Consider the following 27,221-nt stretch of genomic DNA (forward strand, 5'->3'; position numbering starts at 1 on the left):
TGAGGCGCCGGGGGGCAGGCGTGGCCCCGCTGGGGCAGGGGCCCGGTGTCCGGGCCGGCTCTGGGGTCTCGGGCAGCGGGGCCTGGGGGCGTGTTTACAGTGCGGCGTGTGGCGCCTCTGGGGGGCGGATTTGATCAGACCACGTCGGGTACTGAAATTGTATGGAGAGTCGGGAAGGCTGGGGGAGTCTGTGCCCCCCCCAAATAGCCAGGAGTGGCTTGGCCCCACCCTATATTCAACTCCCCCCCGACTCCTCCGAGACCCCACCCCCATCCACCCACCCCTGCTCCCCACCTCCTGGGTCCCCCTGACTCTCCTGTCCTTCCCCACCTTCTCCCCGCCCACTGCCTGCCCCCCACCCCCATCCTTCTCATCCCCCCTCTCTATGCCCTGACGGCCCCCCCAGCACCGCCCGCCCCATTATCCCACCCTTGACCTCCCTGGAACCCCACCCGCATCTAATCCCTCCTCTCCGGCGGATGCTGCCGGGGGTGGTCGGGGTGCGGGCTGCGGGTTGCTGACGCCCGGCTCTGCTTGCGCCCGGGGCCGCAGTACCCGGTGATCTGCGACTATGGGGAGGAGCGCCTCTTCTCCGTCTACGACCCCCAGGAGTTCTCGGTGCTGAAGAGCGAGAAGGCCAGTCTGCAGGAGCAGCTGAACCAATTCCAGCATGAGGTGGGTGGCGCGAGGGTGTGGGCGGCCGGCCGGGGCCCCTGGGTGCCTAGCGGGGGCTGGGTGAGGGAGGCTAGCTCTGCGGCGCTGCGTGAGTCTGTGGCTTGCAGGGGGTTTGTAGGGCCCGATCCGGGGTGGGGGCGGGAATCCCAGCTCTGGTCATTGCCGGGGGGGGGGGGACCGTTTGCAGAACCTGATAGACGATTTCTCAGCCTTTAGGAGAGGGATTTGCAGGCCTCTGGAGGGTGGTGCTGTGAGGCAGGCGTGTTAAGTCTGGGATCTGGGGCCACTGGGGTGCATGGGGTGGGTCCCATGTGGCCAGCGGCCCTTCTGGGTCCTCCCTCACCCGTCGGACGTCCTGGCCAGATTCCAGCTCCGGTAGCTGCCCCCGCTCCTCCCAAGCCAGGCAGGGTGGTTTTCGTCTCTTCCCTGTCTAAAACGTTCGTGGGCGCTGTGAATCGGCGGCTGCGTTGCCCCCCAGAGGTGGCTGCATTTCCAAGTCGGTCTCTGCCTGTTTTAAGGTGTTCGTGTGGCCACTTCCCTCTGGCTGGGGCAGGATCAGCATCCCCACCCCCCACTAATAGGCTCAGCTCTCTGCCTCTAGTACCATTAGCATGTGATTGTTGCTCCAAGGCCCCCTCCTCCCCTGACGGGCCCGATCGGAGAGGCCCGATCTCCCTGCAAACAGCCTCCCTTTCCCGCTTTCCAGCTGCAGAAGAGCAAAGAGCGGGAAGAGCAGCTGGACGAGATGATCCGGGCGTACGAGAAGCTGTGCGTGGAGAAGGCCGACCTGGAGTCGGAGCTGGGGGAGATGGTAGGTCGCAGCGCAGTGCGGGGCCATGTGCCTGCTGCCGGCCTCCGATTACCACCCGCCACTCAGAAATGTACCCGAGGAAGTGATTAGCCCTTCGGTGGGCGGCCGGCAGGTAGGAAGAGGAAGGCTAGTCGGGGGGTTAAGGAACTGGCTTCGGGTTGAGTCCCCGCTCTGCCACAGATGTCTGGTGTAACCTTGGGCAAGACCCTTAGTCTCTGCATGGCTCTGCGGAGGAGTTAGCGCTGGTGTAGGCCAAACGCATTGAGGACTGAAGCACTCGGAGGCTGCGGTAGCAGGAGGCTGCATAAGGAGCCAGAGAGTCTCTCCCTGGTGGCTAGAGCAGGGGACTGAGACTTAGGCCTCCTGGCTTTCAGAGGAGAGTATGGCCCAGATCTGCCAAGGTATTTAGGCCCCTCACTTTCTGGGAGTTAGGGGCCTAAATACTCCTGTGGATGTGGGCTTGTTTGCAGGGAACCAGTGTCGGGTCTCTGGGGTTCTATTGTCAGGGTCTCTGGGATTCGGATTTTGGGTTTCTGTTGTCAGGGATTCCATTGTCAGGTTTTCCAGGATTCTAATTGTCCGTAATTCTGTTGTCCTGGATTCCAGGATTCTATTGTCTGGGATTCTATTGTCTGGAATTGTATTGTCTGGGACTCTGGGATTCTATTATCCAGGATTCTGTTGTCCAGGATTCTGGGATTCTATTATCAGGGATTCAGGGATTCTATTGTCCTGGATTCCGGGATTCTATTGTCCGGGATTCTGGGACTCTGTCGTCTGGGACTCCGGGATTCTATTGTCCTGGATTATGGGACTCTGTTGTCCGGGATTCCAGGAGTCTATTATCAGGGATTTAGGGATTCTATTGTCCTGGATTCCGGGATTCTATTGTCCGGGTTCCAGGATTCTATTTCCAGTTCTGCCGCTGACTCCGTGTTGGGCTTCCCCTCTCCTTGCACCTGTCAAGCGGGGAGGAAGCTATTGCCCTGCAGTACTTTACCGTGCGGGGCTGTTTGCGTGAGGGGCACGCAGAGTGCTCGGAGGCACAGCCATCACACTGGGGGCTGAGTTCTCGCATCGAGCCGCGTAACTCGATTACTTTCCCCGGGTGATGCCTGTATCCGAGTCCACCGCAGTGCGGCTGAGAACGTGACTTTTATTAATGGGTCTTATCACGGCTTCTCTGGTTTGAAAGTGCTCTGGGCTCCCTGGGGCAGCCGCTCCTCGTTGCTTACAGCTGCGTCCTGGCCTCGCGTTGCTCAGGGCTGCACGAAGGCGCCAAACGTGTGTGCACGGCGCCTCGCGTGGGCCGGATCTGCAGAGGTGTTTGGAACACGAACCTCCCTCCGACGCCGGGAGTGCAACTCACGGGGGAGTTAGGAAGTTTTCCTACCACCTAAGCTACGTCTCTGTGGCTGCACCCGGGAGCCGGTTTTCTAACCCTCTGATCCTTTTCCTTGCTCTTCTCTGGACTCTTTCCAGTTTCTCTGCGTCTTTCTGCCCAGAACCGGACACACTCTCCATCTGGGCCCTCCCCAGGGCAGGAGACATCCCTCCCAGGCCTTGGGCTCGTCCACATGGGTGGTACATCATGGCGGCTAGGGGAGGCTAGCCTCCCCCAAACTTCACACCGCCCGAGTGGGGACTGGGGCAGATTACTGCATAGGCCCATGGGGACTGCGCCCACAGCCCTGGCCCATTTGGGGGCTCCCCGAAAAATCTTCCCCTGACACAGCACTGGGGGAGAGGCTCCAGGCTTGGATGTCCAGCCAGGGCCAAGGGGCGGGGCCTCTGCCAGAAGGGGCGGGGTGTTGGCCCGAGGAGGCGGGGCCAGGAGGCTAGCCTCCACAAGGGGACGCTTCACCCGCTGCCCGGCTTGTCCACACTGGAAACGCTGCAGCGATGCTGCTATGGCTTTTCCACGCAGATGCTGCCGCAGGGAGGGCTTCTCCCGTCGACGTAGATGCTCCCCCGCCGCGAGTTCTCCCGTCAGTCTAGTGCTGCCGGCGCCAGAGAAATGTTCACACCCCGTGGTAACACCGACCTCACTTCCTCGCGTAAATCACACCTCCTGTCCGACACGCTGGCTCGTAACACCCCGGAACGATGTTGGGCTTTTTGACTGTGGCGCACGGCTGACTCATACGCCCGTTGTGCGTCACCGTCCCCTCCGGATCAAGCGAACGCCCAGCAGGTTAGCCGATTAAAAGGGATTTGATTCCCCCTCCTCCCCGGCCCTCATCCTACGTGCGTGGCCACTTGTCTTTTGTTGAATTTCCTCTGGTTCATTTCAGACCAATTCTCCGGCTTGTCGCGGTTTCATCCTGCTCTCCAAAGTGCTTTGAACTGGCTTGTGGTTGGGGTGTTCCTCGGCCCAGGGACTTTTTCAGAAGGTGTCTCGATTTTAGCACCAGGAGGCACCATTATGATTGGCAAGTCTGGTGGGTCCTAGAATCCTAGGGCTGGAAGAGACCTCAGGAGTCATCGAGTCCAGCCCCCTGCCCAAGGCAGGAGCAACCCAACTCAATCAACCCAGCCAGGGCTTGGTCAAGCCGGGACTTAAACACCTCGAGGGATGGAGATTCCAGCCTCCCCCTAGGGAACCCAGCCCAGCGCTTCACCCTCCTCCTAGGGAAATCGTTTTTCCCAATATCCAACCTAGACCTGCCTCATTGCAACCTGAGCCCATTGCTCCTTGTTCTGCCACCACTGAGACCAGCCTCTCTCCATCCTCTTTGGATCCCCCTGCAGGGAGTTGCAGGCTGCTCTCAGATCCCCCCTCACTCTTCTCTTCTGCAGACTAAACAAGCCCAACTCCCTCAGCCTCTCCTCGTAGGCCATGTGCTCCAGTCCCCGAATCATTTTGGTCGCCCTCCGCTGGCCCCTCTCCAATGCGTCCACATCCCTTCTGCAGTGGGGGCCCCAGAACTGGACACAACACTCCAGATGTGGCCTCACTAGAGTCGAATAAAGGGGAATAATGACGTCTCTGGATCTGCTGGCAACGCTCCTCTTAATGCACCTTGATATGCCGTTAGCCTTCTTGGCTACAAGGGCGCCCTGACTCATAGTCAGCTCCTCATCCGTTGTAACCCCCAGGGCCTTTTCTGCAGAACTGCTGGGTAGCCAGTCGGCCCCCAGCCCGTACCAATACCTGGGATTCTTCCCTCCCAAGGGCAGGACTCTGCACTTGTCCTTGTTGAACCTCGTCAGATTTCTTTTGGCCCACTCCTCTAATTTGTCAGGGACACTCTGGACCCTTCCCTGCCCTGCAGCGTATCCACCTCTCCCCCAGCTTAGTGTCATGCAAATTTGCAGAGGATGCAACCTATCCCCTCAGCCAGGTCGTTAATCAAGATGCTGAACAAAACCAGCCCTAGAACTGATCCTTGGGGCACTCCGCTAGAAACCGACCGCCAACCTGACATGGAGCTGTTGGTCGCTACCCGTTGGGCCCGACAGTCTAGCCAGCTTTCTATCCACCTTGCGGTCCATGTACCCAATCCGTACTTCCTTCGTTTGCGGGCAGGAGTCCTGTGGGAATATTGTGGTTCTCAGCCAGCACGCCTGGTTTTGGTGGGACGGAAGAAATAAAAGCTGGTCCCGAGACAGAGGGGTGCCCAGGACCGCCCAGGAGTGCAAGAGATCAGGCTAAGAGGTTACAACTGGCTGCTGGTTTGGGGGGGGGGGGCGTGGCTGCACAGCTGGGACGGACGGCACGTGCGAGGGAGGCAGGGACTGGGCCAGTGAACTGTAATGCTTTGAGTTCGATGGGTCAGCTGTCTGTTGCTGGCAGATCTAGAGGGTGAGGTTGAGGGCGCGGCCCTGGGAGCAGCTGGGCAGCTTCCCCAGGCTGGCGCTGGCATCAGCTGAACTCCCATTGTAACTGGAAAATCTGCCCTCCACGCTGCGTGTATTTCGGCTACCGAGTCTCGTTGGTGCGACCCGCTGGCAAGCGTGCGCGACGGGGACTGATCCGTTACCCAGGCCGGCTGCTGAGCTTTCTCCCAAGCTGGTTTTAGTTCGGGAGGTTCGTTCCTTGGGGTGTCAGCCGAAGTGGTGGCCATCAGATTCGCGCTTAGGCTCTGGCGGGTATATACAGAATGTACAGCCCCGTGCACCCCTGGGAGCCAGGGCCTTGTGCAGGAAGGACCCACAAGCTCCATGGGCACCCGCACAGAACTCCCTGAGAAGGCTGGGTGTGTATGGGGGGGGGAGATTTGCAGCTCGCCTCTCTTCCCTTCTCATGCTCTTCCCCCCCCCCCCCCCACCCCCAGAGAGCTTTGGTGGAGACGCATCTGACTCGGATCCGGAACCTGGAGCAGCAGCTGAGACAGCGAGACGGCAACTCCTTCCAGAACCTCAGCTCCCAGCTGCAGAACCAGGAGGTCCAATACCTGTCGCTCCACGGCAGCCCCGGCCTGACGCACGGTGAGTCTTTTGGTTCTGCCCAGGAAGAGGGGTGGCCTTCCCCAGCCGGGATTCTGTGCAGCGCAGTCGGAGTCATAATTAGGATTGGCTAATTCGGCAGTTCTCAACCCGCCGCCCCGGACTGCTTGTGGGCCAATCAGCAGGCAGCTGCGGCCCATGTGACGTCCTCAGAGCCATACAGGTAGTCGATACGGTGCGCGGACGTGACCCGCTGACCGTGCAGAGAGCGGCCCAGGATGGCAAAGTGGTCGAGCCCCACTGGGCTAATCTGACCCTGTTAACGGTGCCGTGGGCTACGGAGGCTTTTGTTCTCTTTCCGTCCCCCTGCTGCTAAGCCCGGCTCCTGGCCAGACGCCTCTCCAGCGCCCCACGGGGTTTGCTGGGCCGCCCGCTCGAAGGCAGCGGTTCCCAACCTGCTGGTCCGCGTACCCCTGGCTGCCGGGCCACGCCCATGGGGGCAGGCTGGGGGGCGGCCCCACGGGCTGGCGGACAGAGGTGGGGAGGAGGCGGTAGCCGCGAACTGGATGCTGGAAGGGGCGTATGCGGGGCAGAGCCGGGACACAGCGCTGGGTGAGACGGGCGGGGCCGTGGGAGGTGGGCTGAGGCTGCCCAGCCATTTCCTGCCCCATGCCCTCTGTCTGGCCTGGCCGTGGCCGTGGGTGCGTTGGCGGCCGCGTGTGTTGCTGTGGGGGGGACTTCCCCACCGCACGTCGTCCCAGGCTGCGGCCCCTCCCTGCTCTGGTCCTGGCTCCGTAGGGCTCCGCCGTATGGTTCCCGCTAACGGTCTTGCTTGTGAGATACTCGGCTGGGGGGGGGGGGAATAAATAAATAAATTACACTAAGAAGTATAAGTGTGTGAGGGGGCTCAGGCCAGGGGGGTGTGCACATGGGGGGGCACAGGAGTCAGGGTTGGAGTGAACGAGGGGCCAGGGGCAAGGGGTGGGGCGGGGCAGGAGTCAGGGTGGGGGGGGATGAGGTTTGGCAGTCCGGTAACATTTTATCCATATAATTTGCATACTCATTGTTTGCACAGTGAATATGCGGATATGCAAATAAAACGTTACTGGCCTGCCCAAGGCTGGTGGATGGCTTTGCCAGGCCGCGGTATAAGAAAGGTTGGGAATCGCTGCCCTGGACCAGAACACCACGGCGCAGTTGGGCCAGCAGAGGGCACTGCAGCCCCTCCGTTTGCCACCTGTCTCTCGAGTCGTGGAATCCTAGAGCTGGAAGGGACCTCGAGACGGCACCGAGTCCAGGCCCCCACCCTCCCGGCAGGACCCAGCACCGTCTAGATCATCCCTGACAGGCGTCTGTCCAACCTGCTCGTCAATAGCTCCAGTGATGGAGATTCCACAACCCCCTAGGCAATTTATTCCAGTGTTTAACCCCCCGACAGGAAGTTTTTCCTAATGTCCAACCTCAACCTCCCTTGCTGCAGTTTAAGCCCATTGCCTCTTGTCCGGTCCTCAGAGGCCAAGAGAACAATTTTTCTCCCTCCTCCTTGTGACACCCTTTTAGATTCTTGAAAACTGCTCTCGTGTCCCCTCTTGGCCTTCTCCTTTCCAGACTAAACAAGCCCAATTCCTTCAATCTTCCCTCCCAGCTCATGGGCTCTCGACCTTTCATCATTCTTGTTGCTCTTCTCTGGATCTTCTCCCATGACTCCACATCTCTCCTGCAATGTGGTGCCCACAACTGGACACAAGACTCCAGCTGAGGTCTAATCAGCTCAGACTGGCCCGTGGCCGGTGAATAGGCCGGGTTCAGATCCCCCCCCACCCCCACCCGCCCGCCACCCGGCGTTTATCTCCAGGGGCCGGGTGTTCAGAGCCCGATCCCGTCTGGGCGGCAGCTCCGAGTGTCTGGTCCCATGGTACCGGTCCCTGCCCTGGTTAAAGCCCTGGCGAAGCGCGGAGACGCCGGTGGTGCGTTTGGGGGAGCGGCTGTGTGGGGGTGAACCGGGGAGCCTCAGCCCCGTGGTCAGAGGGAGCCAGGGGCTCACACGCCACACACCCTGGCTGGGAGCCGGAGGAGGACCCCGGAGTTGGTTGGCTGCCCCGGCGTTCCCGTCCGTAGGGGGTGGTGAAATAACAAGATCCGGTTCCAAGGTGTCTCCCGGCTCTCTGGTGGCTCCGGGATCTCGGCGTGGGAGGGTCGCTCTGGCGCTGCCGGCCAAGCGCTGCTCTCCAGGGTCACAGTGGGGAAGCAAAGAAGGGCGGGTGGGAAGACAGGAGCTTGCTCCTCCCCAGACCCCATCCCTCTGGGAGCGACACAGCAAACCCACCGGCTCCTTCTCTGGCTGTGTCTCCTCGTGGTGGCTTCACGAACGAGGCCGGGGGGTGTTTGGGGAGGGGGAGAAGAGCTGATGCCCCCCACCCTGCATGTGGCTGGATGCGTGTTAAAGGTGCCCAAGACTCGTGTGATCCCCTGCCTTAGAAAAGAGGCCACCCCGGGCACCCCCAGTCCCTCCTTCCCCCCGGGAGCCACAGCCGCCAGGCTGAGCCCTCCGGTGCGGGCACTTCTAATCACGGCAGCTAATTACCGAGCCGAGCAAGTCGCTGGAGCCTGCCTTTAAATATAATGAGAGGAAGGGCTAATTGGAAACCCCAGAGGAAGCTGCCAGCTTGGCTGTCCGGGCGGGGGACTGGCACAGGCGTTGGATCGGCTGACGCCCCTGGGGATCTGACCCCTTGGGAGCGATGGAGTGACACTGGGTTAGCCCCGGGAAGGATCAGACCCTGGCTCTGTCAAGCCAGAGCTCGGAGGCCTGTTCGCGCGGCCCCAGGCGGCAAGTAGCACGGACAGTGGCCAGCCCTGGGAGGCAGAGGGATCCTGTCCCCGGGCCCTGCACCCCCACTCACCGCCAGGCGGGGAGAACGGAAGGTTTATTAGGGACACAGGGTAGCACGGACTTGTCAGCCCAGGAAGCAGGAGCCGTTGGTACAATCGGTCTGGGGGAGAGGGAGCTCGGAGCCAATGCCCCTGCCCCCCCATCTCTGCCCGCCAAGCCAGCGACACACCCCAGCAGCCCAGCTCTGTCTGTAGCCGGACCCACCTCCAGCCTTTGCCCTGCCAAAAGGTGTCATCCGGTCACAGCCCCCTGCCAGGCTCAGGATACTAAGAGGCTAGGCCATTGTGAACGAGCTGGCCTGGGCAGCCGGCCTCTGGGCTCCGCGCCCCGAATTCCCATCACATTCTCCATAGCGGCGCAGTGCCTAGGGAAACTGAGGCACGCGCACGGGGTTACCGCGGGAGGGTAGAAATCGCCTGCAATGTAGAGCTAGAGGGAGCCGGCCTGCAGCACTGAGGTGGGTGTGCCCCCCCCTCCAGCATTTCACCAGCATTGTGCCCCCTCCTTCCCCACGCAGCGCGGGATCGCTCCATGGGCTGGCAGAGCCCCCGCAGCCTGGAGCAGCCGGGCGAGCTGGAGGTGCGCCGGCTGGAGGCGGAGCTGGACGAGACCCGGCACGAAGCCCAGAGCTGGCAGCGCCGCGAGGAGCAGCTCAAGGCCGAGTGCGAGAGGCTGCAGTCTGAGCTGAAGCAGCTGCAGGAGACCCGGGCGCAGGTGAGGGGGCGGCCGGGCTGGGGGGGTGGGGTAGGGGGGTTCGGGGGCCCGATCCTGCCCTAGGCACCTTGCAGGATCGGGCCTTGTGGCCTATCATTGCCCCAGCTCTGGACGGGGACCAGGTTGGCATGTGGAAGCGGGGCTTCTGTTTGCTGGGAGCCCCCCGGGATGGCTGCAAGCTCCCCCCTGCCCCCCCATTCCTCGGCTCTGAGCCGCCAGCCAGGGCACTGAGGCAGGGCTATAGGGAGTTTGCAGCTCTTGGCTTCATGCCCCTTGGGTCCTATCTTGGGTGCAGGGATGTGGGGCCGCTCAGACTCGCTCTGCTGGCCCATACTTAGGGTCGCGACATTGGGGGAGGAGGCCAGGCCCCTTCTGCAACCGACCCACAGACGGAGCCAGTGGGCTCAGCTCTCTGGGGCTAGAGGCCCTCGGGCCGGCCCGTGCTGCCTCTCCTGAGGGAGGGGTCGCTCACGGTGGCCTGAGAGGGGTCTGTCCCAAGACAGCCACTCCGGTGGGGAGAGGGGCGGGTGGGAAACGGACCAGGGCCAGGCTGAGCTGCCCGGAGCGTGTGCGTGCCGGGTTAGGGTGACGGAGCTTGTCCGTTCTCTAGGACCTGGCGACCAGTCAGTCCGAGCGGGACATGGCCTGGGTGAAGAAAGTCGGCGATGACCAGTAAGTGCCCGTCAGGACGGACGGGGTCCTGGACAGCCCAGGGGAGGGGGAGGATCCTGCCCCGCCCGACGCGGGACACGGGTGGCCCAGCTGCCTTGCTCCGACATGGAGTCCTGGCGCCTAGCTCTGACCACTAGCCCGCGCTCCCTCCTGGGTCAGAATCGGCAACCACATGTCCCCTCCCCTCGGCTGCTCTCCGGCCGGGATGGGAAACTGCTCAGCCCCTGCCGGGCACTTGGTAAAGAGAGGTTGTGAGGCCCATACCACGTGTTAGACCCCCCCCCCCTTTGCCACCCTGCCGGCTCCAGGAGCCTCTTCGCTCCTCTCCCCTCCCTCGTACAGGCCCCCCCCCCCGCCCGGCGTGGGATTGTCGCCAGGGGTGCTGTGTGCAGCTGGGGGTGGGTTTGGCTGGGGGCCCTGAGAGGCTGCGGCGTGGGGCGTAGGGATATCGGGGGGAGGTGCGGGGGAGGGTACGGTATGTGGACAGAGTACCCGGGGGAGGGCATGAGGGGTGTAGGGCTGTCTGGGGAGAATGTGGTAGGGCCTGGAGATACCGTGGGGAAGGGAGCGGGGGTAAGAGCACGTGGCGTATGGATACCACGAAGCAGGCCGGGTTCGTGGTAAAAGAGGCAGGGATACTGTGGGGGGTAACGGAGTGTGGCGGAGGGATACCACAGGGGTAGGGTGGCGTGTAGCAGAAGAGTACCTCAGAGGGAGGGCGTTGTGTGGCGGAGGGATGCCGGGGGGGGGTGCGTGTGGCGGAGGGTTACCTCAGAGGGTGTGTGTGTGTGGTGGAGGGATACCTTGGGGGTGTGTGTGTGGCGGAGGGATACCTTGTGCTAACACCCCGACGTGTGTGTTAAACGGCCTGGCCCCAGCTCAGCCGCTCCCATCCTGGGGGTGCTGGTGACTCCTGACTGCACAGCAGCAGCTAAAGAGTTGCAAATAAACAGTTTGCCTTTTCCCAAAGCCTGGGCAGCAGACTGACCTGGGAGTGCTGGGTGGGGTATGGGGGGGGGGTGTTGGGGGAGACAAAGGGAATACTTTTTAAAACATCTCCCTTCCTGGCCGGTGTCAGGATCTCTCCTTCTCCTGGGTGGGCCAGGTTGGCGGGGGCATGAATTCTATTAATGGCACCCTGTGTGGCCATTGGAAAACGCCCGCTGTCTCTTGGAAAGCGCAGATCTGCTGCTGACGGGCGTTATGGCCTCCCCCCTCCCATCGGATGGAGGGCAGGTTTTGTGCCGACCGCTGGGCAGGTGAGGGCAGGAATGCATCGGGGCTGGGGGCTAATAGCGACTTTCAGGGCACCGAGTCCAGCCCCCTGCCCAAAGCAGGACCAACCCCCACTCAAGCATCCCAGCCAGGGCTGTGTGCAGCCGGGACTTAAACACCTCGAGGGACGGAGATTCCAGCCCTGCCCTAGGGAACCCAGCCCAGCGCTTCCCCACCCACCTCGGGAAATCGTTTTTCCTAATCTCCAACCTAGACCTCCCCCACTGCAACTTGAGCCCATTGCTCCTTGTTCTGCCCCCACTGAGACCAGCCTCTCTCCGTCCTCTTTGGATCCCCCTGCAGGGAGATGCAGGCTGCTCTCAAATCCCCCCTCGCTCTGCTCTTCTGCAGACTAAACAGACCCAACTCCCTCAGCCTCTCCTCGTAGGTCATGTGCTCCAGCCCCTGAATCATTTTAGTTGCCCTCCGCTGGACCCTCTCCAATGCGCCCACATCCCTTCTGTAGTGGGGGGCCCTGAACTGGACACAATACTCCAGATGTGGCCTCACCAGAGTCGAATAAAGGGGAATAATCACATCTCTGGATCTGCTGGCAACGCTCCTCCTAATTCAGCCCAATATGCCGTTAGCCTTCTTGGCTACAAGGGCGCCCTGACTCATATCCAGCTTCTCATCCACTGGCATCCCCAGGTCCTTTTCTTCAGAACTGCTGCTTAGCCAGTCGGTCCCCAGCCTGTACCAATACTTGGGATTCTTCCCTCCCAAGGGCAGGACTCTGCACGTGTCCTTGTTGAACCTCAGCAGATTTCTTGTGGCCCAATCCTCTAATTTGTCTAGGTCACTCTGGACCCTTTCCCTGCCCTCCAGCGTATCCACCTCTCCCCCAGCTTAGTGTCATCTGCAGACTTGCTGAGGTGTGATCCATCCCCTCAGCCAGGTCGTTAATAAAGATGTTGAACCCAAGAACAGATCCTTGGGGCACTTCACTTGAAACCGAGCGGCAACCAGACATCGAGCCGTTGATCACTACCTGTTGAGCCCAACAATCTTTCCAGCTTTCTGTCCATTTACAGTCCATGTATCCAATCCATACTTCCTTCACTTGCTGGCAGGAATCTGGTGGGAGACAGTATCACAAGCCTTGCTAAAGTCAAGGTCTATCACATCCACCGCCTTCCCCATGTCCACAGAGCCAGTTACCTCATTGTAGAAGCTAATCAGATCGGTCAGGCGGGACTAGCCCTTGGTGAGTCCATGCTGACTATTCCTGATCACTTTCCCCTCTTCCAAGTGCTTCAGAATAGATTCCTTGAGGATCTCCTCCATGATTTTTCCGAGGATCATTCAAATGCGGCTGTCGAGGCGGGGTCTCCCAGGGCTGGGTGCTTCAGGCAGTAGCGGGGTCTGGGAGTCACAGGGCAGTGAGGCATCCTGGAACCATGCCCGACAGCCGGGAGGCCGCAGCGAAAGGCACTGGGGAGGTATCTCTGTCCAGTCCATGGCACAGAAAGGAGCCCGAGTTCGGGATCTTGCTGGAGGGGCTGCGGGTGGGAGGGGGAGCCGGTCTGATCTCCGTTCCTGCCCTCCGCGGCGATGTCTCCAGGCTAGGATGCTTGGCGTGGCGCTGAACTGCTCGCCACCTCGCGCAGGAAGTTCCAGGGCTCCGCACCAGTCCTCACACGCTGGCTTGGCTTCACAGGCCTGGGTGAAGCCCCGCGTGGCCGCTGGGATTGGCTTCTTCGTACTGTGCCGGCCGGCCTGCTCCAGGAGCTGGGAATCCCCTCCCTGCCTCCCTGATGATCAGCTGGGTAAACATTTGGTGCGTTTCCAAGTCGGCTCCTGGCTCATGAAGCTTATTACTTGGATTCCCTCCTTCATTATCTCAGCTCCGCTGGGAATCCTTCCCCAGGGGTCCTGCAGCTCATTTCCTGCATGCAAGAGCCATCCCCACGCTCCAGTTGCAGCTAATTAGAGGCAGGCTCTGTATGGGGGGGAGGGCAGACACACCTTCCACGGAGTGTGTGCGTGTGGCCCGGGGAAGGTGGGGGTCCCTCCCCTCTCCCGTCAAACGAGAGCTTTTCCTTTGGGGCTAGTTACCTCCTGGTGTCAGCGAGGCCCGACGAGGAGTTTTTCCGTGGAACAAGGGATGGAGAAGAGAGTAACAGCCAATCGCGGAGGGGTCTGGGGGGTGGTAAGTGCTGGAATTCCTGCTCCCACGCCCCCTCCTGCCTCACCCAGGGAGCGCACCCTGCGTTCTCACGTGGCACACGTGTGTTAGTGATCGGGGAGGGGGCATCCCCAACCGGGCACGTGCCGCCGTTACTCCAGCTCCTGGTGTTCACTGGGGCCAGCTGGGAAGGGTTTGTGCATTGTGACGCCTGGTGCTCCTGGGGCGCATTTCACACCATAACAAGCATTAATTAGTGAAGCCTCTCGCACCGCTCCGAGTTGGGGGGCAGGCGAGGAGTAGGTGTTGGGCCTCCCGGGTTGTCGTCTTGCCTTCTCTTAGCGCAACCCTGGGGTAAGTGGCGGCCTTGGTCCGTGCCTCAGTTTCCCCACTTGTAAAATGGGCCGGGGGAGGATGATGGTATTCACTTTTCCAGGTGGGGCGTCCTGGCACTGACTCCATTAATGCTTGCCATGTGCTTTGACATGCAGCACTTGCTGTAGGAGTCCGGGGGACTATTCTTTCCTTAGTCCCCGCTTTGCTGACGAGCAGTGGGTTAGTGGCGGAGCTGGGGCTGTAATTCAGGAGTCCCAGCTCTCGGTCTGCGTTTGAGCCAGGAGATGCGATTCCCAGCTTGTGTCTGGGTACCTGCTCTAGCTCGAATAGCTGAAAATAGCAGCACAGCTGGGGTGGTGGTTTAGGCTAGTTCCTCTAAGCTGAACGCTTGGACGGCTGCCCAGGAGCGTTTCCAATGCTGCCCTGCTGATTAGCAGAGCACCCACAGCTGGCTGCACGTGTTTCTACTGGTGGTGCACATCTGCACATGCTTTGGTGCACAGAACAAAATTTATTCCACACATATTTGGGAAAAAATTAGAGGGAACGCTGGTACATACCCTGGGACTCTGGGTAGTACATACTCGGGTCACTAGCCTGAGCTGCTGCTGTTACTGCCTGGCTACATGTATATGGTATAAAGACATGAGCTTAAAAATTGCTCTTCTCAGCTCAAACGTAGATGTAATAGCCAGTGCTCCCACCATGGGCCTGTGCGGACATTTTGGGTTTTTCTCATCTCAAAAAAGTTCTCTTGGCATTGGAAAATATTCAGGAAAGGACAACAAAAATGCTGAGGGGTTTGAAATGGCTGCCATATGAAGAGAGATTAAAAAGACTGGGACTTTTCGTCTTAGAAAAGAGGAGACTAAAAGGCGATAGGATCGAGGTCTATAAAATCATGACTGGTGTGGAGAAAGTGAATAAGGAAAAGTGATTTACTTGCTCCCGTAACATAAGAACGGTTACGTTAAAGTAGGTCGTACCCACGAAAGCTCATGACACCATCTCCATGTTTTGTTAGTCTTTAAAGTGCTACTGGACTATTTGTTGTTTTTATAAGACCTAGGGGTCAGCCAATAAAATTAGTAGGTAGCAGATTTAAATCAAACCAAGAGAAGTATATCTTCACATTACGCACAGGCAACCTGTGGAACTCCTTGCCAGAGGATGTTGTGGAGGCCAGGACTTTTAACAGGATCCAAAAAGAGCTAGATAAGTAGAGGATCAATGGCTATTAGCCAGGATGGGCGGGGATGGTGTCAGAAGCTGAGAATGGGTGACAAAGATGGGATCGCTTGATGATTCCCTGTTCTGTTTAGGGTTTCCAGGTGTCCGGTTTTAACCTGGACAGTCCAGTATTTGAGCTTTCTGTTTGGGAAACAAATTGAGAACGTAGAAATGAGAAAATAGAACTGTCCGGTATTTTCTAAATAAGATGTCATGCCGATTGTGATGTCGTGTCAAGTGTGTCCGGTATTTTTGTTGAAACCATCTGGCAACCTTCTGTTCATTGTCTCTGGGGCATTGGCCATGGTGGGCAGACAGGACATTGGGCTGGATGGACCTTTGATCTGACCCCGTCTGGCCGTTCTGATGTTTTCTGACCCACAGAGTAGAAATCATTAACGCATCGCATCCGGTGAACACGAACGCTTGCCCCCACTGCCCTCCAGCACTGACGCACAATCAGTGGTGAAGAATGCATGAAATCTAAATCTGTCGCATTAACGTCGAAATTCTGAGAACACCAATAATACCCCCCCCCCCACATCCCCTCAAGGAAGGAAGGAAAGATCTTTGCACCTTGAATGTGTCATCCAGCTAATGAAATTCAGCTCTCCTAGGTCCTTAATTTAGAAGACACGACGGCCTGGAAAGTTGCCAGCTGAAAGAACTGTATTTTACACTCTGCTCGACTCGATGGGTTTGGACCGTCCAATTGCGGGTCTGATTGCTGCTGCTTTACTGGTTTTATCTCACCCTGGCACTTCATAATGTCTTCATTAAAGTCTTGTCCGGGCCTTGCTGCTCGTTCGTTTCACCCAGGGTATTTTTTTGGCTTGTTTGTTTCTTTGCTCGGAAGTAGCATTGGCCGGACTCTGCTACGCGGGTGTTTGCAACACCGGGGTTTTGTTTTCCCCTTTGCAACACACCGGTAGCTCAAGGAGGTGTGATGGGGGCTTTTGATCTCTCACAGGACGGCTGCATTTGCATGATCTCATGAAGTGCTCCGTTCAGGGTGGGGAGTGAGACTAAAATGTGTGAAAAGAAAAACACAAGGGGCATTTCTGGGGCAGTGTGCTGAGCAATGGGAGCCCTTAGCAGAGAGTCCGGACGCCTCTGCATCTAGACACGGGGAGAGGAGAATAAAGATGTTGAATGAACTGTAAGTACCTGTTCCCCATCGATCAAGCCCTGTGCAAAGAAGGAGGGTGCTTATGATCAGTCTGGCATGGCTGGGACCTAGCCCCGGGCCTCTCGTGGCTAAATGAACTCCCCTCCCCTTCCTCCAAAGGTTTTGAAGAGCGTTCGAGGCCTTCCTGCAGACAGCAGGACATATATGGTCTCGCGTCTCTCATTGTTGGCAGAAAACCAACTGCTCTGTCTGCAAGGCTCAACTGTTGTGGACTCTTTGCTAAGCCACGGGGCTTCAGCTTTGCTGCCCGGTCCCGAAATGGGCCACGAGTCCAGGCGGGCCCACGAGGCGCTGTGCCACCGGAGGTGGAGCCCGTGGCTTCTGCTCCCAGTTACGAGGTGTGGCCTTTGGCAAAGGTTCTTTGTGACTGCTGCCTAGAGGTTTCACCCAGGCTACTGGTTTCTTCTGACTTGTTTGGGGGTGAAACTTACCCCCGTGCCCCTGAGAACCAGCAAGGCCTTGGAACGATTTAAAATAGGACAAGCCACTTCATCCGTCTGGGCTTGATTCTGCCCGGGTGTCAGTAGAGTGGGTACCACTAATGCCGATAGACTTGGACCAGATTTACACTGGTGCAAGCAGATGCCAAAAACCTGTCGTGCGTAAATGGTGGGATCTTAAACTGGCTTCAATGTTTTGCTTTAATCAGGGCGTGCATGGTTTGATCTTTCTAGTGGATTTCCACTGGCCAGTTCTGTGGCTGTGTTCACCTTTGCCTCTCACTGGCCGGGTTTGGCTTGGTTTGAAAGCGTTGCCCCTTGCAGTGCTGAAAATAAAACTGGATCTGGGTGTCCAGAGGTGTTTCTAACATGTGATGGTTTGAAATGCTGCAAGAAGATAGGATCTCGTTTTATTTCAGTTCTGGGGCATTGAGGAACCTTTGTGAAAAATGGAAGCACAAGGTTAAAAACAAACAAAAAAACAAGCCCCCAACAAACCACAAGTAGCAGAAATGACAGCTATGGAGAAAATTTGTTCCTCTTGGTTTCTGAGGACAGGACAAGGAGTAATGGGCTTAAAGTGCAGCAGGGGAGGTTTAGATTGGACATTAGGAAAAAATTCCTAACTGTCAGGGTGGTGAAATATTGGAATAAATTGCCAAGGGAGGTGGTGGAATCTCCCTCTCTGGAGATATTTAAGAACAGGTTAGATAGACATCTGTCAGGGATGGTGTAGACGGAGCTTGGTCCTGCCTTGAGGGCGGGGGGCTGGACTCGATGACCTCTCGAGGTCCCTTCTATGATTCTATGATTCTATCTGCTATTGTCTCACATCTGTGACCTCTCGGGAAAGGACAACGGATTCACTTCAGAACTGAATGAGGCCCTTCTTCAGCTGCATGCAATTAGAGCTGCATGGTGACGAATTGTTCCATCCTGCAAAAAACTTTGAGAGTAAAATCAGTTTCCTATTCCACATGGGGGACAAAGCCAACCTCTTTTCTTGACTGACCCTCCCTCCTGGCTTCCCTGTAAGCTGAGCGCTTGGGCGGCCGCCCAGAGAGATTCACGTGCTGCCCAGCTGATTAGCAGAGCGTCCATAGCCAGCAGAGTGTATTTCTACTGGTGGTGCACATCTGCACATGCCTTTGGGCACATAAAATTTATTCTGCACATGTATGGAAAAACTTATAGGGAACATAGTCTCCCTCCCTAGAGTGGCTAGTAGCCAGTGGCTAGGCCGTGCATATGCCACATGAGTGTCCTGTGCAGGGCCTACTTTCTGGGCACCACATTTCAAGATTTAGAGAAGAGCAACAAAATTGATGAAGGGTCTAGAGAACATGAGCTGTGAGGGAAAGCTGAAGGAATTGGGCTTGTTTAGTTTGGAAAAGAGACGACCGTGAGGGGACATGAGAGCGGTTTTCAGGTATCTAAAAAGGGTGTCACAGGGAGGAGGGGAAAATCGTTCTCCTTGGCCTCTGAGAATTGGACAAGAAGCAATGGGGCTTAAACTGCAGCAAGGGAGGTTGAGGTGGGACATTAGGAAAAACTTCCTGCCTGTCAGGGGGTTAAACACTGGAATAAATTGCCTGGGGGGCTGTGGAATCTCCATCACTGGAGATATTTAAGAGCAGGTTAGACAGACACCTGCCAGGGATGGTCTAGACTATGGGTTCCCAAACTGGGGGTGTGTCCCCCTGGGGGGGGGGCGTGAAGAGATTCCAGGGGGGTGGAAGGCGACTCGCCCCCCCCCCCCATCAATTCCCCCTCCCCCAAGAAAGAGCCCTGGGGCTGACTTAAAATGGCTGCCTTAAAAGGGCAATACCTGCTCTGCTGTTAGTTTTGCTGCTAATTTTATTTTTTGGCCTCCATCAGTCTTTTTTTTTTTTTCTTTTTTCTGCTGAAGTTTTACTGCTATTCTTTTTGTGGGGGGAGGCATGAGGGCTTCTCAGAAATCCAGAAGAGGGCGTGATGCCGAAAAGTTTGGGAACCGCTGGTCTAGACGGTGCTTGGTCCTGCCGCGAGGGGATTGGACTTGAATGTTCTCTCACGGTCCCTTCCAGTTCTAGTGTCTTATGATTCTATCAGCCCTTTGCAAACCAGACAGAATGGGGGAGCCACGTGCCTCCAAGCCACTTGCTATTAGGAGATACCGTTCTGGCGTTTCAAGTCCATCCTGCACCTGAAATTTCATCGCTTTGGTTGAAACTGATCCTTGCTCACAATCGTTTTTGTTTCGACAAAGTGGGTGCAGTACAAGACCAATGGCCTGCAGTTCTGCAGCTCTGATGCTATCCAGCAGGGGGCAACGGTGACTCATCTTCCCAGCCAGTTCATTGCATTGGCTGCTCCGGGAACGGGCCCTGCATTGCAAAACCATTGACATGACAAGAGCGCAGAATGCTGGAGAGGAAACGCGGAAGCCTTACTCCTGCGGGTGCTAAATGGCGGAATCTCCAGGTCCTGAATCCGGGTCAGATCGTCCGCGGGCGTTGTTGCTCCAGAGCGTTGCTGAAGTCCTTGCCTGATGGCCAAGGGGACGAAAATGTTGCGGAAGCTAACCAGGGCTTGAGTTGTGAAACTCTTCGGGGCCTTTCTGACCTGGTTTCCCTCCCGCTTCCCCTGGCTTCAAAAATAACCTTGGCCACTTCAAGCCAGAATCCACTACAGGACACTTGAAAGAAATAACGCGCCGAGAAAAAATGGCCGTCGTCCCGCAGAGAAACGAACCAAGAGCGGTGCAGGTCAGTTCTGTGTGTCGCGGCAAGAGGGGTCCTGATTTCCCCAGGCAGGGCCGGCTCGAGCTATTCCTGCGCCCTGGGCAGCGGGTGTGCAAGGCATGTGTGGCTCCGCGCCCGGGCGCATGGCACGTGCGTGGCCCCGCCCCCCCGGCGTGCTGTGCACCTTACAGCTGCAATTGGGTGTGCGGCGCCTGATGGCAGCTCTAAGGGGCACTGCACAGCTGGGCACGCAGCACCCCTTACAGCTGCCATCAGGCACCCTCCCATAGGTTGACACCCCAGGCAGCTGCCTGGCTAGCCCCCGTCTTAATCTGGCCCTGTCCCATGGGAGGGCTCTGCTCTGGCACGTGACTGCAAAAGGGCCGAGGGGTTGCGCCCAAAAGTTCCGTCTACACTAGCGGGTGATCAGGAAGTGGTGCGTTGTTATAACAAGCCAGCGTTGTTATTTCCAACGCACAAGGCCGTTCTGTCGACAGAACGGGCTTGGCAGCGCGGACTCCCGCCTAGTTGCTTTGAAATAACTCCACAGTGGAGACATGCCCAAACGGAAGCGTGGGGAGTGGGGGCTGTATGGCGGGAGGGGAGAGGCCCAGTCGTGCCAATTTCGGACGGACGTACTCCTGGAGGTTTCGTCGCATGACATGATCTTTCATTGAAGGTTCATCTTCCATTCCTGGAGACTGCAGGGCAGTCCTGGAGGGCTGGCAACCCCTAGATAGTGCTTGGGACGGAGTGGGAAACATAGGACCCAGGGGCCACATCTGGCCTCCGGTTTGCCTGGATCTAGCCCCTGAGGCTCCTGCACCCTCCTTCCGCCCAGAACCCACACCCAAAGCCTGTTTCCCGGCAGCCCCTTCCATACACTGGACCCCTTATTTCTGACTCCACCCCAAGCCTAGTGGGGCCCACAAAATCTACTAGTCCAGGCCGCCTGAGGGCCTGGTGTGGGAGGGGAATGTGGGGAGTGTTTTTCTGCTTCTCAGTCAGGGGCCATGTCAGCGACTTTTTTTTTTTGCTTTCACCTTTGTGTGGCCCCCAGCTGATTTTAGCCTCGGATTGGGATTAAGGGACTGATTTTTAAGGAGGGCCTGAATAGCAGGAAGTGCTGATCCCCTGTGAGTTCTGCTGGGATGTGGGATTGGCTCCCGAGAGGGGCAGAGCATTTTGAGACAATAAATAAGGAAATGGGATTTACTCCTCCTCATAACACAAGAGCTAGGGGTCTCTGAATGAAACGAATAGGTAGCAGGTTTCAAACAAACCAAAGGAAGTATTTCTGCACACAGCACACAGTCAACCTGTGGAACTCCTTGCCAGAGGATGTTGTAAAGGCCAAGACTATAATAGAATTCAAAAAAGAGCTAGATACATTCATGGAAGACGGGTCTGTCAACGTTTATCAGGCAGGATGGGTAGAAAGGGTGTCCCTAGTCTCTGTATGCCAGCTGCTGGGAACAGGCGACGGGGGATGGATCACTTGACGCTTAGCTGCTCTATTCATTCTCTCTGGCCTGGTCGGAAGACCTTTGGTCTGACCCAGCGTGGCCGTTCTTATGAGACACCTGTGACTCCCGGATGACCTGGTTCTGAGACCACTGGGGGGGGCTGATTCTGATCTCGTGCCAACTTTACGCCGCTCGACTCTGGCACAAAGTGGAGCCGAATCCAGAGCCCGATGTTCCGAGATGCTGCGTATCGGTTGAAATCCGTGGGAACTGCGGGGGGGAGGGGAGGAGGGTTTGGATTGCCTCTGAGCCTCCAGCCCAGCCCTGACGTCCTCCAAGCCTGGAAAAGGAGGATCCCACAGGCATGGTTAGCTTGTGGGCGGCTGTAGCCAGAGCTGTGCTGGGGGGGGGCATTCTTTCCAGCCGGGCAGGGGGGCATGCCCTCTGAGTGGATTGATAAGACTTCCTGCCCCTGCTCCTTTCTCGATTTGAGTGGGCACGTCTTTGATACAGAAACTGACTCATTTGAGGCATGTGGCAGGGTAGACATCTCATGGGCTGTTTTCCCCGTAAAGCTTTGTTTTCTAAAAAACGGTGGGGCTGATGCCTCCTGCCCCGGGTGTAAAGCAGGAGACGCACCACTGAAGGGAGGGGATGGATGGATAGAAACACCCTCTTTCACACTCTGGGATATTCCACCCTGTGTTGTAGTATTTCTCATCGCTTATGAGATAACCCCAAATACCAGGAAGAATATTGATTTCCTAGAATGTCTTCAGCATCGCCTACCCCACCTGTTTCAGAATCAAATCTGGCCCCAAAAATCATGATGAGATTGGTTTAAAAATCATGTAATTTAACCATTTGGGGGTTTGGTTTTTTTTTTTTTTTTTTGGTCTTTCATTACGTGCTACGGATTCCCACCGGGATCAATGGGGACTCTGGCTTCTCTGCACTTCTGAAGAGATGGGTCCTTCCTTTTTTCCCCTCCAGTGGGATCTGTTGCTGGACTTCACTTGACGGATTCAGGCCTTGTCTTCTCTGGCTCGTTTTGTCACCCAAAAGTGCCTTTTGGCAACAGAAGAGGGAGAGCGTTGACATCGCGCTGCGACTTTGGGAAAAACACTCAGTTTTGGTGACAAAAAACTTCCAGCCCTGCGAGAGACTTTTGTCTTTTCCCCTCCCTTCATTGTTGACAAAGAGCCAGTGTAGACTCTGCTGTTCATTTTGTCGAGAGAACTAGCTTCCGCCAGGATCCCACTGTACCTGCCCTGGTGGCTGTGCTCAGTGTTTTGGGATCTCTGCTGCCCTGCAGGCATGCGCCTCTCGCCCTTCCCCTCCAAAGCTGAGTGAGCTGCTCCGTTTGGGGAACAAACAAAGCACAAATCATTGGGATGCTCCTGTTAAGCCTGGCTAGGAACCCAGTGGCAGGCTGGCGGCTGCTGCAGGGGGAGGACTGAAAAGACAGCTGTGCTGCTTGGACATTCCTCAGCACGGAGACCTCTCAGAGCTACAAGGAGCACAGGGATCAGCTCTGCCTTCCCACCACACTGCCCTGTGGGATGCTCCCCCACAATGCTTTGCTCTGTTGACAGGGGAGCCAGCCATGTGGCCATGAAATGTCGACAACGGGAGGCAGGAAAACCGATTTCCCCGGTTTTCACTTTTGACGATTTTTGCCTGTCGACAGCACTTTTGTCGCCAACCCTTCCCAGTGTAGACGCAGCCGTAGAGTCAAATTACAATCCCGGTTTCACCAGCATCCCGCCAAAGTCCTTCCGCACCCACCAGTGAACTCAGAGCTCTTCCGTATTGATGCCGGTGTAACCGAGAGCAAATTTCTTTTTCTGCCCTGAGCGCTTTCACCTGAGGTTGAGAAAAAGAATCCCTGAAGGTGTTTGAGGCTATGGGTTTCTCTCCCCACGATCACTCATCAATCACCCGTCGAGCGTGGCTGTGACACCAATTGCTCAGATCATTCGTCTTGTGGTTTCTACGTTCGTGCTGATTTCTCGCTGCTGGAGCTGCTTCTGGAGGGGGGTAGCTCTACGTAGAGGGAGTTGGTTCTATCTGGATCTCACGGAGAGCCTTCCAGAGCTAGGAGAAATATCCAGTCCTTCCCCCCCCACCTCCTCCCCCCTATGGAACATGAACCAGAAAAGAAGAATGGAATCCTACAGAGTTCAAGAAGCACAAGGAAATTCACGTTGTCTTTTCCGGGCACGTCAAATGTTAACCTCGACCAGAGGAACAGCCCAGCGCCGGCGAGGGGGGCCGTGACAATGATGTATTATTCAACAGAACAGCGTTTTCGCACCCTGGATGAAATCCGCGCCGCTCACTGAGTCAGGCACGCTGCCTCTGCTCTGGGGACAGATCGGAGGTGACGTGAGGTCCAAGGCTCATTCTCACGTGGCAGCGTGTAGACGGGAGAGGTGTGAGCTCGGCTCCAGGCTCTGTTTGGACGGGCACGGTGACTAAAAGAATGCGAGGCTGTGAGCCGAGGCAGACATGTGCACGGCCCCGTTCTGCGCGCAGGCACCCGAAAGGAAAAGTAGGTCGCGGAAGTTCAGCGCGAACTTTCTTCTGTAGAAAAGGGTCCGTGTCTCCGTGCCCTCGGCCGTGGCGAGGCAGCGTGGCGGCGTAGTAGAGCGAGGGAAGCTGGCCTGAGAATGCATGAAGGGAACAGGGCCGGTTTGGCCTTTTGCTTTTCACTTGTCAGCGAGGAGCGGTGCTGTGGTCCCGTAGAGACTAACAAAAATACAGGCAGGATCGTGAGCTTTCGTGGGCAAAACCCACTTCCTCAGATGAGCTTGAGTGACGGGGGGAAGGGGATCCAGAATTGCATAATAGAAAAAGAAGGGGGAGAGGGAAGGATGTGGACCCCCCCCATGGTGTGGCAGGCAATCCAAGTGGTTTCAGGGAAGCTGTGCTCATCTACACCAGCTGTGAATAGAACTCCATTATAGCAGCAGCCCCCAGAGGCCTCAGGCTGATCATGGTCTCGCGCCAAGGGCTGTTTGTACAACTCTAAGTACCCAAAGGGAGGTATTCTCCCCATTTTACAGATGGGAGCACCGTGGCACAAGGGAGGTAAAGGGACTTGCCCAAGGTGTACCTAGGAAGTCGGTGGCAGAGGTTGGTCTTCTGGCTGCTGGGGTCTTATCTGAACCCCAGCGCCTTCCTTCCTCCCTCAGCGGTGTCTCCCTTTTCCCGGCAGATTTTGGCCTTCTGGGGTCTCTAGCAGTGGGCTGAGGCTGAGCCGTTGCTGCCCGGGTGTGGATGAGGATGAAATTTTCAGTCTGCGGTTTCGCGTGGGAGGCCGAAAGAAGGGCTGTGGGTTGAGTTCGACTCGCTGCCACGTGAGAGCTCACCGTCCGTTTCCCCCGTGTCGCGAATGCCTTTTGGGGGGTCACCGCTTCGGCTGCTGTTGCTGCTGTTCTGGGCCAAAAATCTCTGAGCCCTGGTGGGACTGAAGATTTTCAGCCCAGATGGGCTCACGGGGCATCAGAAACCCCTGTTGTAAATGGGTTTAGTCCCTCGGGGCATTTGGCTCCCCGAGTCTATGGGCGTCATTGAAATAAAAGTGCCTTGCTAGCCTGTTTGTGAGTGCAGGGTGGTGTATCCGAAAACCCCAGAAGCCTGGCGGCCCATAAAAACAAGTCCCGTGTTGATCGTAATTTTTAAAACCTTGCGATTTTTTTATGTCAGCCATGAATGAGGAGGCCCGACTCAAGGTTTATTTTTGAAGATACGGGGTTGGCAGTGCTGATTAGGCTGCACGCATCCCCACCCCTCACTTCTGTGGGAGGGAGAGCAATATCCTTTCCGATAATCCGAGGGGGAAACCGAGGCATGGGTAGGTGAGCCAAGGTCATCCAGCGAGACAGAAATAGAATCTCAGGTCTCCCAGAGTGGGTAGTAACCACTACGCCTTCCTTCCTCCTTGAGTACTGTGTCCTACATTTTGCTGTGCAGTATTTCTTCTCCCCTGCCCCTTCATATTAGGCGGCTTGCTAAATTTCCGAAACTTTTTGAGTGTACAGCGACACCCCCTCCTTGCACGGAGAGTGCGAGCAACCAACACGGAGCTCTTTTTTTTTTCTTTGAGAGAAAGAAATCAACATTATTTTTAAAAACCACACGCGCCCACTCGCACACCCCCACAAAGAAAAATCAGATTCAGTTTTAATTTTGGAACAAATTTTACCTCCTCAGGGTTCTCTTTTCTTGTAAATTAGGCTCATTTTTGTAACCTCTCCTTTTCCACCTCTTTTGGGTGTGAAGCGTACAGTATCTGTATCTTTAATCTTTGGCTGACTTTTTTCTTTCTTTCTTTCTTTTTGCCGACTTCGTCATTCTGCCTCTTTGGTGTACCCGCAAGGGGCAAGGAGAATTTTTGATTTGCACCAGACTCTTTTTGTTTTGGTCTTTTTCTTTCATTGGAAGAGTGAGAAGAGTTTCCAGGGATTTGGGAGCAGGACTGCCATTGAATTTCTGAAGTTTCTCCCCCCCCCCCCAACCCCAAACTGACTGCCCATATAAAAGAATGGTATTGGAGTGCTGTCCTTAAGCCCTTTAAATGGGTACAGCTGTGCTGATGTCAGAGGGCACATCTACACAGCAGGGCTAAAGCCGGATTAAGCGACGCTACTCGAGCTATGTCAATTGCGTCGCTGAGGTCGAAATAGCTTAAGTCGGCTTTTGGCCCTGCCTACAAGATAGAGCGCTCTTCCTCCATCGCCCCTTACTCCTCGTACAATGAGGGTTACAGGAATCAGAGTGAGAAGTCCTCCAGCGTGCCATGATTTCGACGTTATGTCGAAGTAACTCCTTGTAGTGTAGACGCGGCCTGTTATTCCGAAATCATACTGCTGTGTGGACCTACCCAGAGGTAGCCGTGTTAGTCTGTTTCTGCAAAAAACAGCAAGGAGTCCGGCAGCACCTTCAAGATTTAACAATTTTAGTATGGCACAAGCTTCCGTGAGTTGCAACTCACTTCCTCGGGTGCAGGGAGGGAAAGAAAGAGAAACAGGTCATAGGGGTACAGAGATGGGAGTGTTACATCAGAGCTAATTCAAGCCGGGTGGATGTAGCCCACTTCCTGCAGCGATAAGAAGGTGAGACTACCCAAAATGGAGAAATATTTGATCATGAATGAGCCATGCCCAGTTCCTATTCAGACTCATGCTGCTGGTGCTAAATTTTGCAGATGAATTCCAGCTCAGCATTTTGTTGCAGGCTGGTTTTGAAGGTTTTTTTTGCTTGAGGATGTCAATTTGCAAGTCTCTTAAGTACGTTAACATGTTCGCCCACTTGGTGTGACAGGTTACCATTCTGCAACAGAATAAATGGACCCAAATCAAAGCAACATATTGACTCTGAAACAAGCGTTACGCCCCCTCCTGCACTATTGTGGTGACATTTATACCATTGCAAAAGTGTAAATCTTACACTTCCTTTGCACTTACGTCAAGCAATGCAGGATCGAGCCCCCTCGTCTCACCAGCGACGGTGGATGTAAATATAAACGCACGTTAAAAATTAATTTACCACAAAGTGCTCTGTTTCCGCCTAAAGTGTTATTCCTTCCGAACGCCGTCGTGTTTTGTTTTGATGTGTTGTTTTTCTTCTCACCTTGTTTCCTTTCTCGCGTGGACAAGGTGATTCAACGTTTGGATGGGCACTTGGGTTTTCCCAAAAAGGTAGCAGATGTTTTCTTTCGTCACCGGTTCCAAACGTCGAACCCGGTTTGAGGTATCCTGGAGCCACCGGGGGAAAAGGAGTGGCGATGGAAAATAGAAGCAATGATTAAATTGTAACTTTTCCTTCATGGGGGAGAGGAGGGGGACGGGCACGAGGGGTCCAAAAAAAGACCTAAGTATCTTGTGAGCGCTCTCGTATATTTCAACAGGAGTCATTGTGTAATGGCTAAGTAGGTGTTTACATCAGGCCTGGGCAAAATACGGCCCGTAGGCCAGATCCCTCCTTCCAAGCCACCAGATCTGGCCTGCGGAGGCTGTGGGAAGCCCCAGGCAGGCTCCCCTGTGCGCCAGGCAGAAACACGACTGCCTGGCTCTGTTTTTGTGTTAAAACTGGAGGGGAGGGGGGAAGTTTTAGGAGCCGCCCTGCCCCAGCACATTCCCATTGGCCAGTTTCTGGCAGAAACCGGCCAATGGGAGCTGCTTGTTGGAATAACAGGCAGCTAAGAAGAACCACGCCCCCTCTCCTGGGCTCAGTTATTCATGAAGCACATGGCCAGGCAGGCAGGTAGGGAACA

The 27,221-nt window shown here is 56.3% G+C and overlaps 1 protein-coding gene across 4 annotated transcripts in view; it reads left to right on the top strand.

Moving 5' to 3' along the window:
* TBKBP1 (TBK1 binding protein 1) overlaps nt 1–27,221 on the top strand; it is a 76,859-nt gene that overhangs the window by 23,952 nt on the left and 25,686 nt on the right. For all 4 annotated transcript variants that reach the window (XM_075911411.1, XM_075911412.1, XM_075911410.1 and 1 more), the window contains exons 3-7: nt 553–675; nt 1,382–1,486; nt 5,764–5,917; nt 9,286–9,482; nt 10,093–10,154. In XM_075911411.1, coding sequence (XP_075767526.1) covers nt 553–675; nt 1,382–1,486; nt 5,764–5,917; nt 9,286–9,482; nt 10,093–10,154 — 641 coding nt within the window. The remainder of the gene's footprint in view (nt 1–552; nt 676–1,381; nt 1,487–5,763; nt 5,918–9,285; nt 9,483–10,092; nt 10,155–27,221) is intronic.

The sequence above is a fragment of the Pelodiscus sinensis genome, chromosome 29 (assembly GCF_049634645.1).
Source record: "Pelodiscus sinensis isolate JC-2024 chromosome 29, ASM4963464v1, whole genome shotgun sequence".
Taxonomy (NCBI): Eukaryota; Metazoa; Chordata; order Testudines; family Trionychidae; genus Pelodiscus; species Pelodiscus sinensis.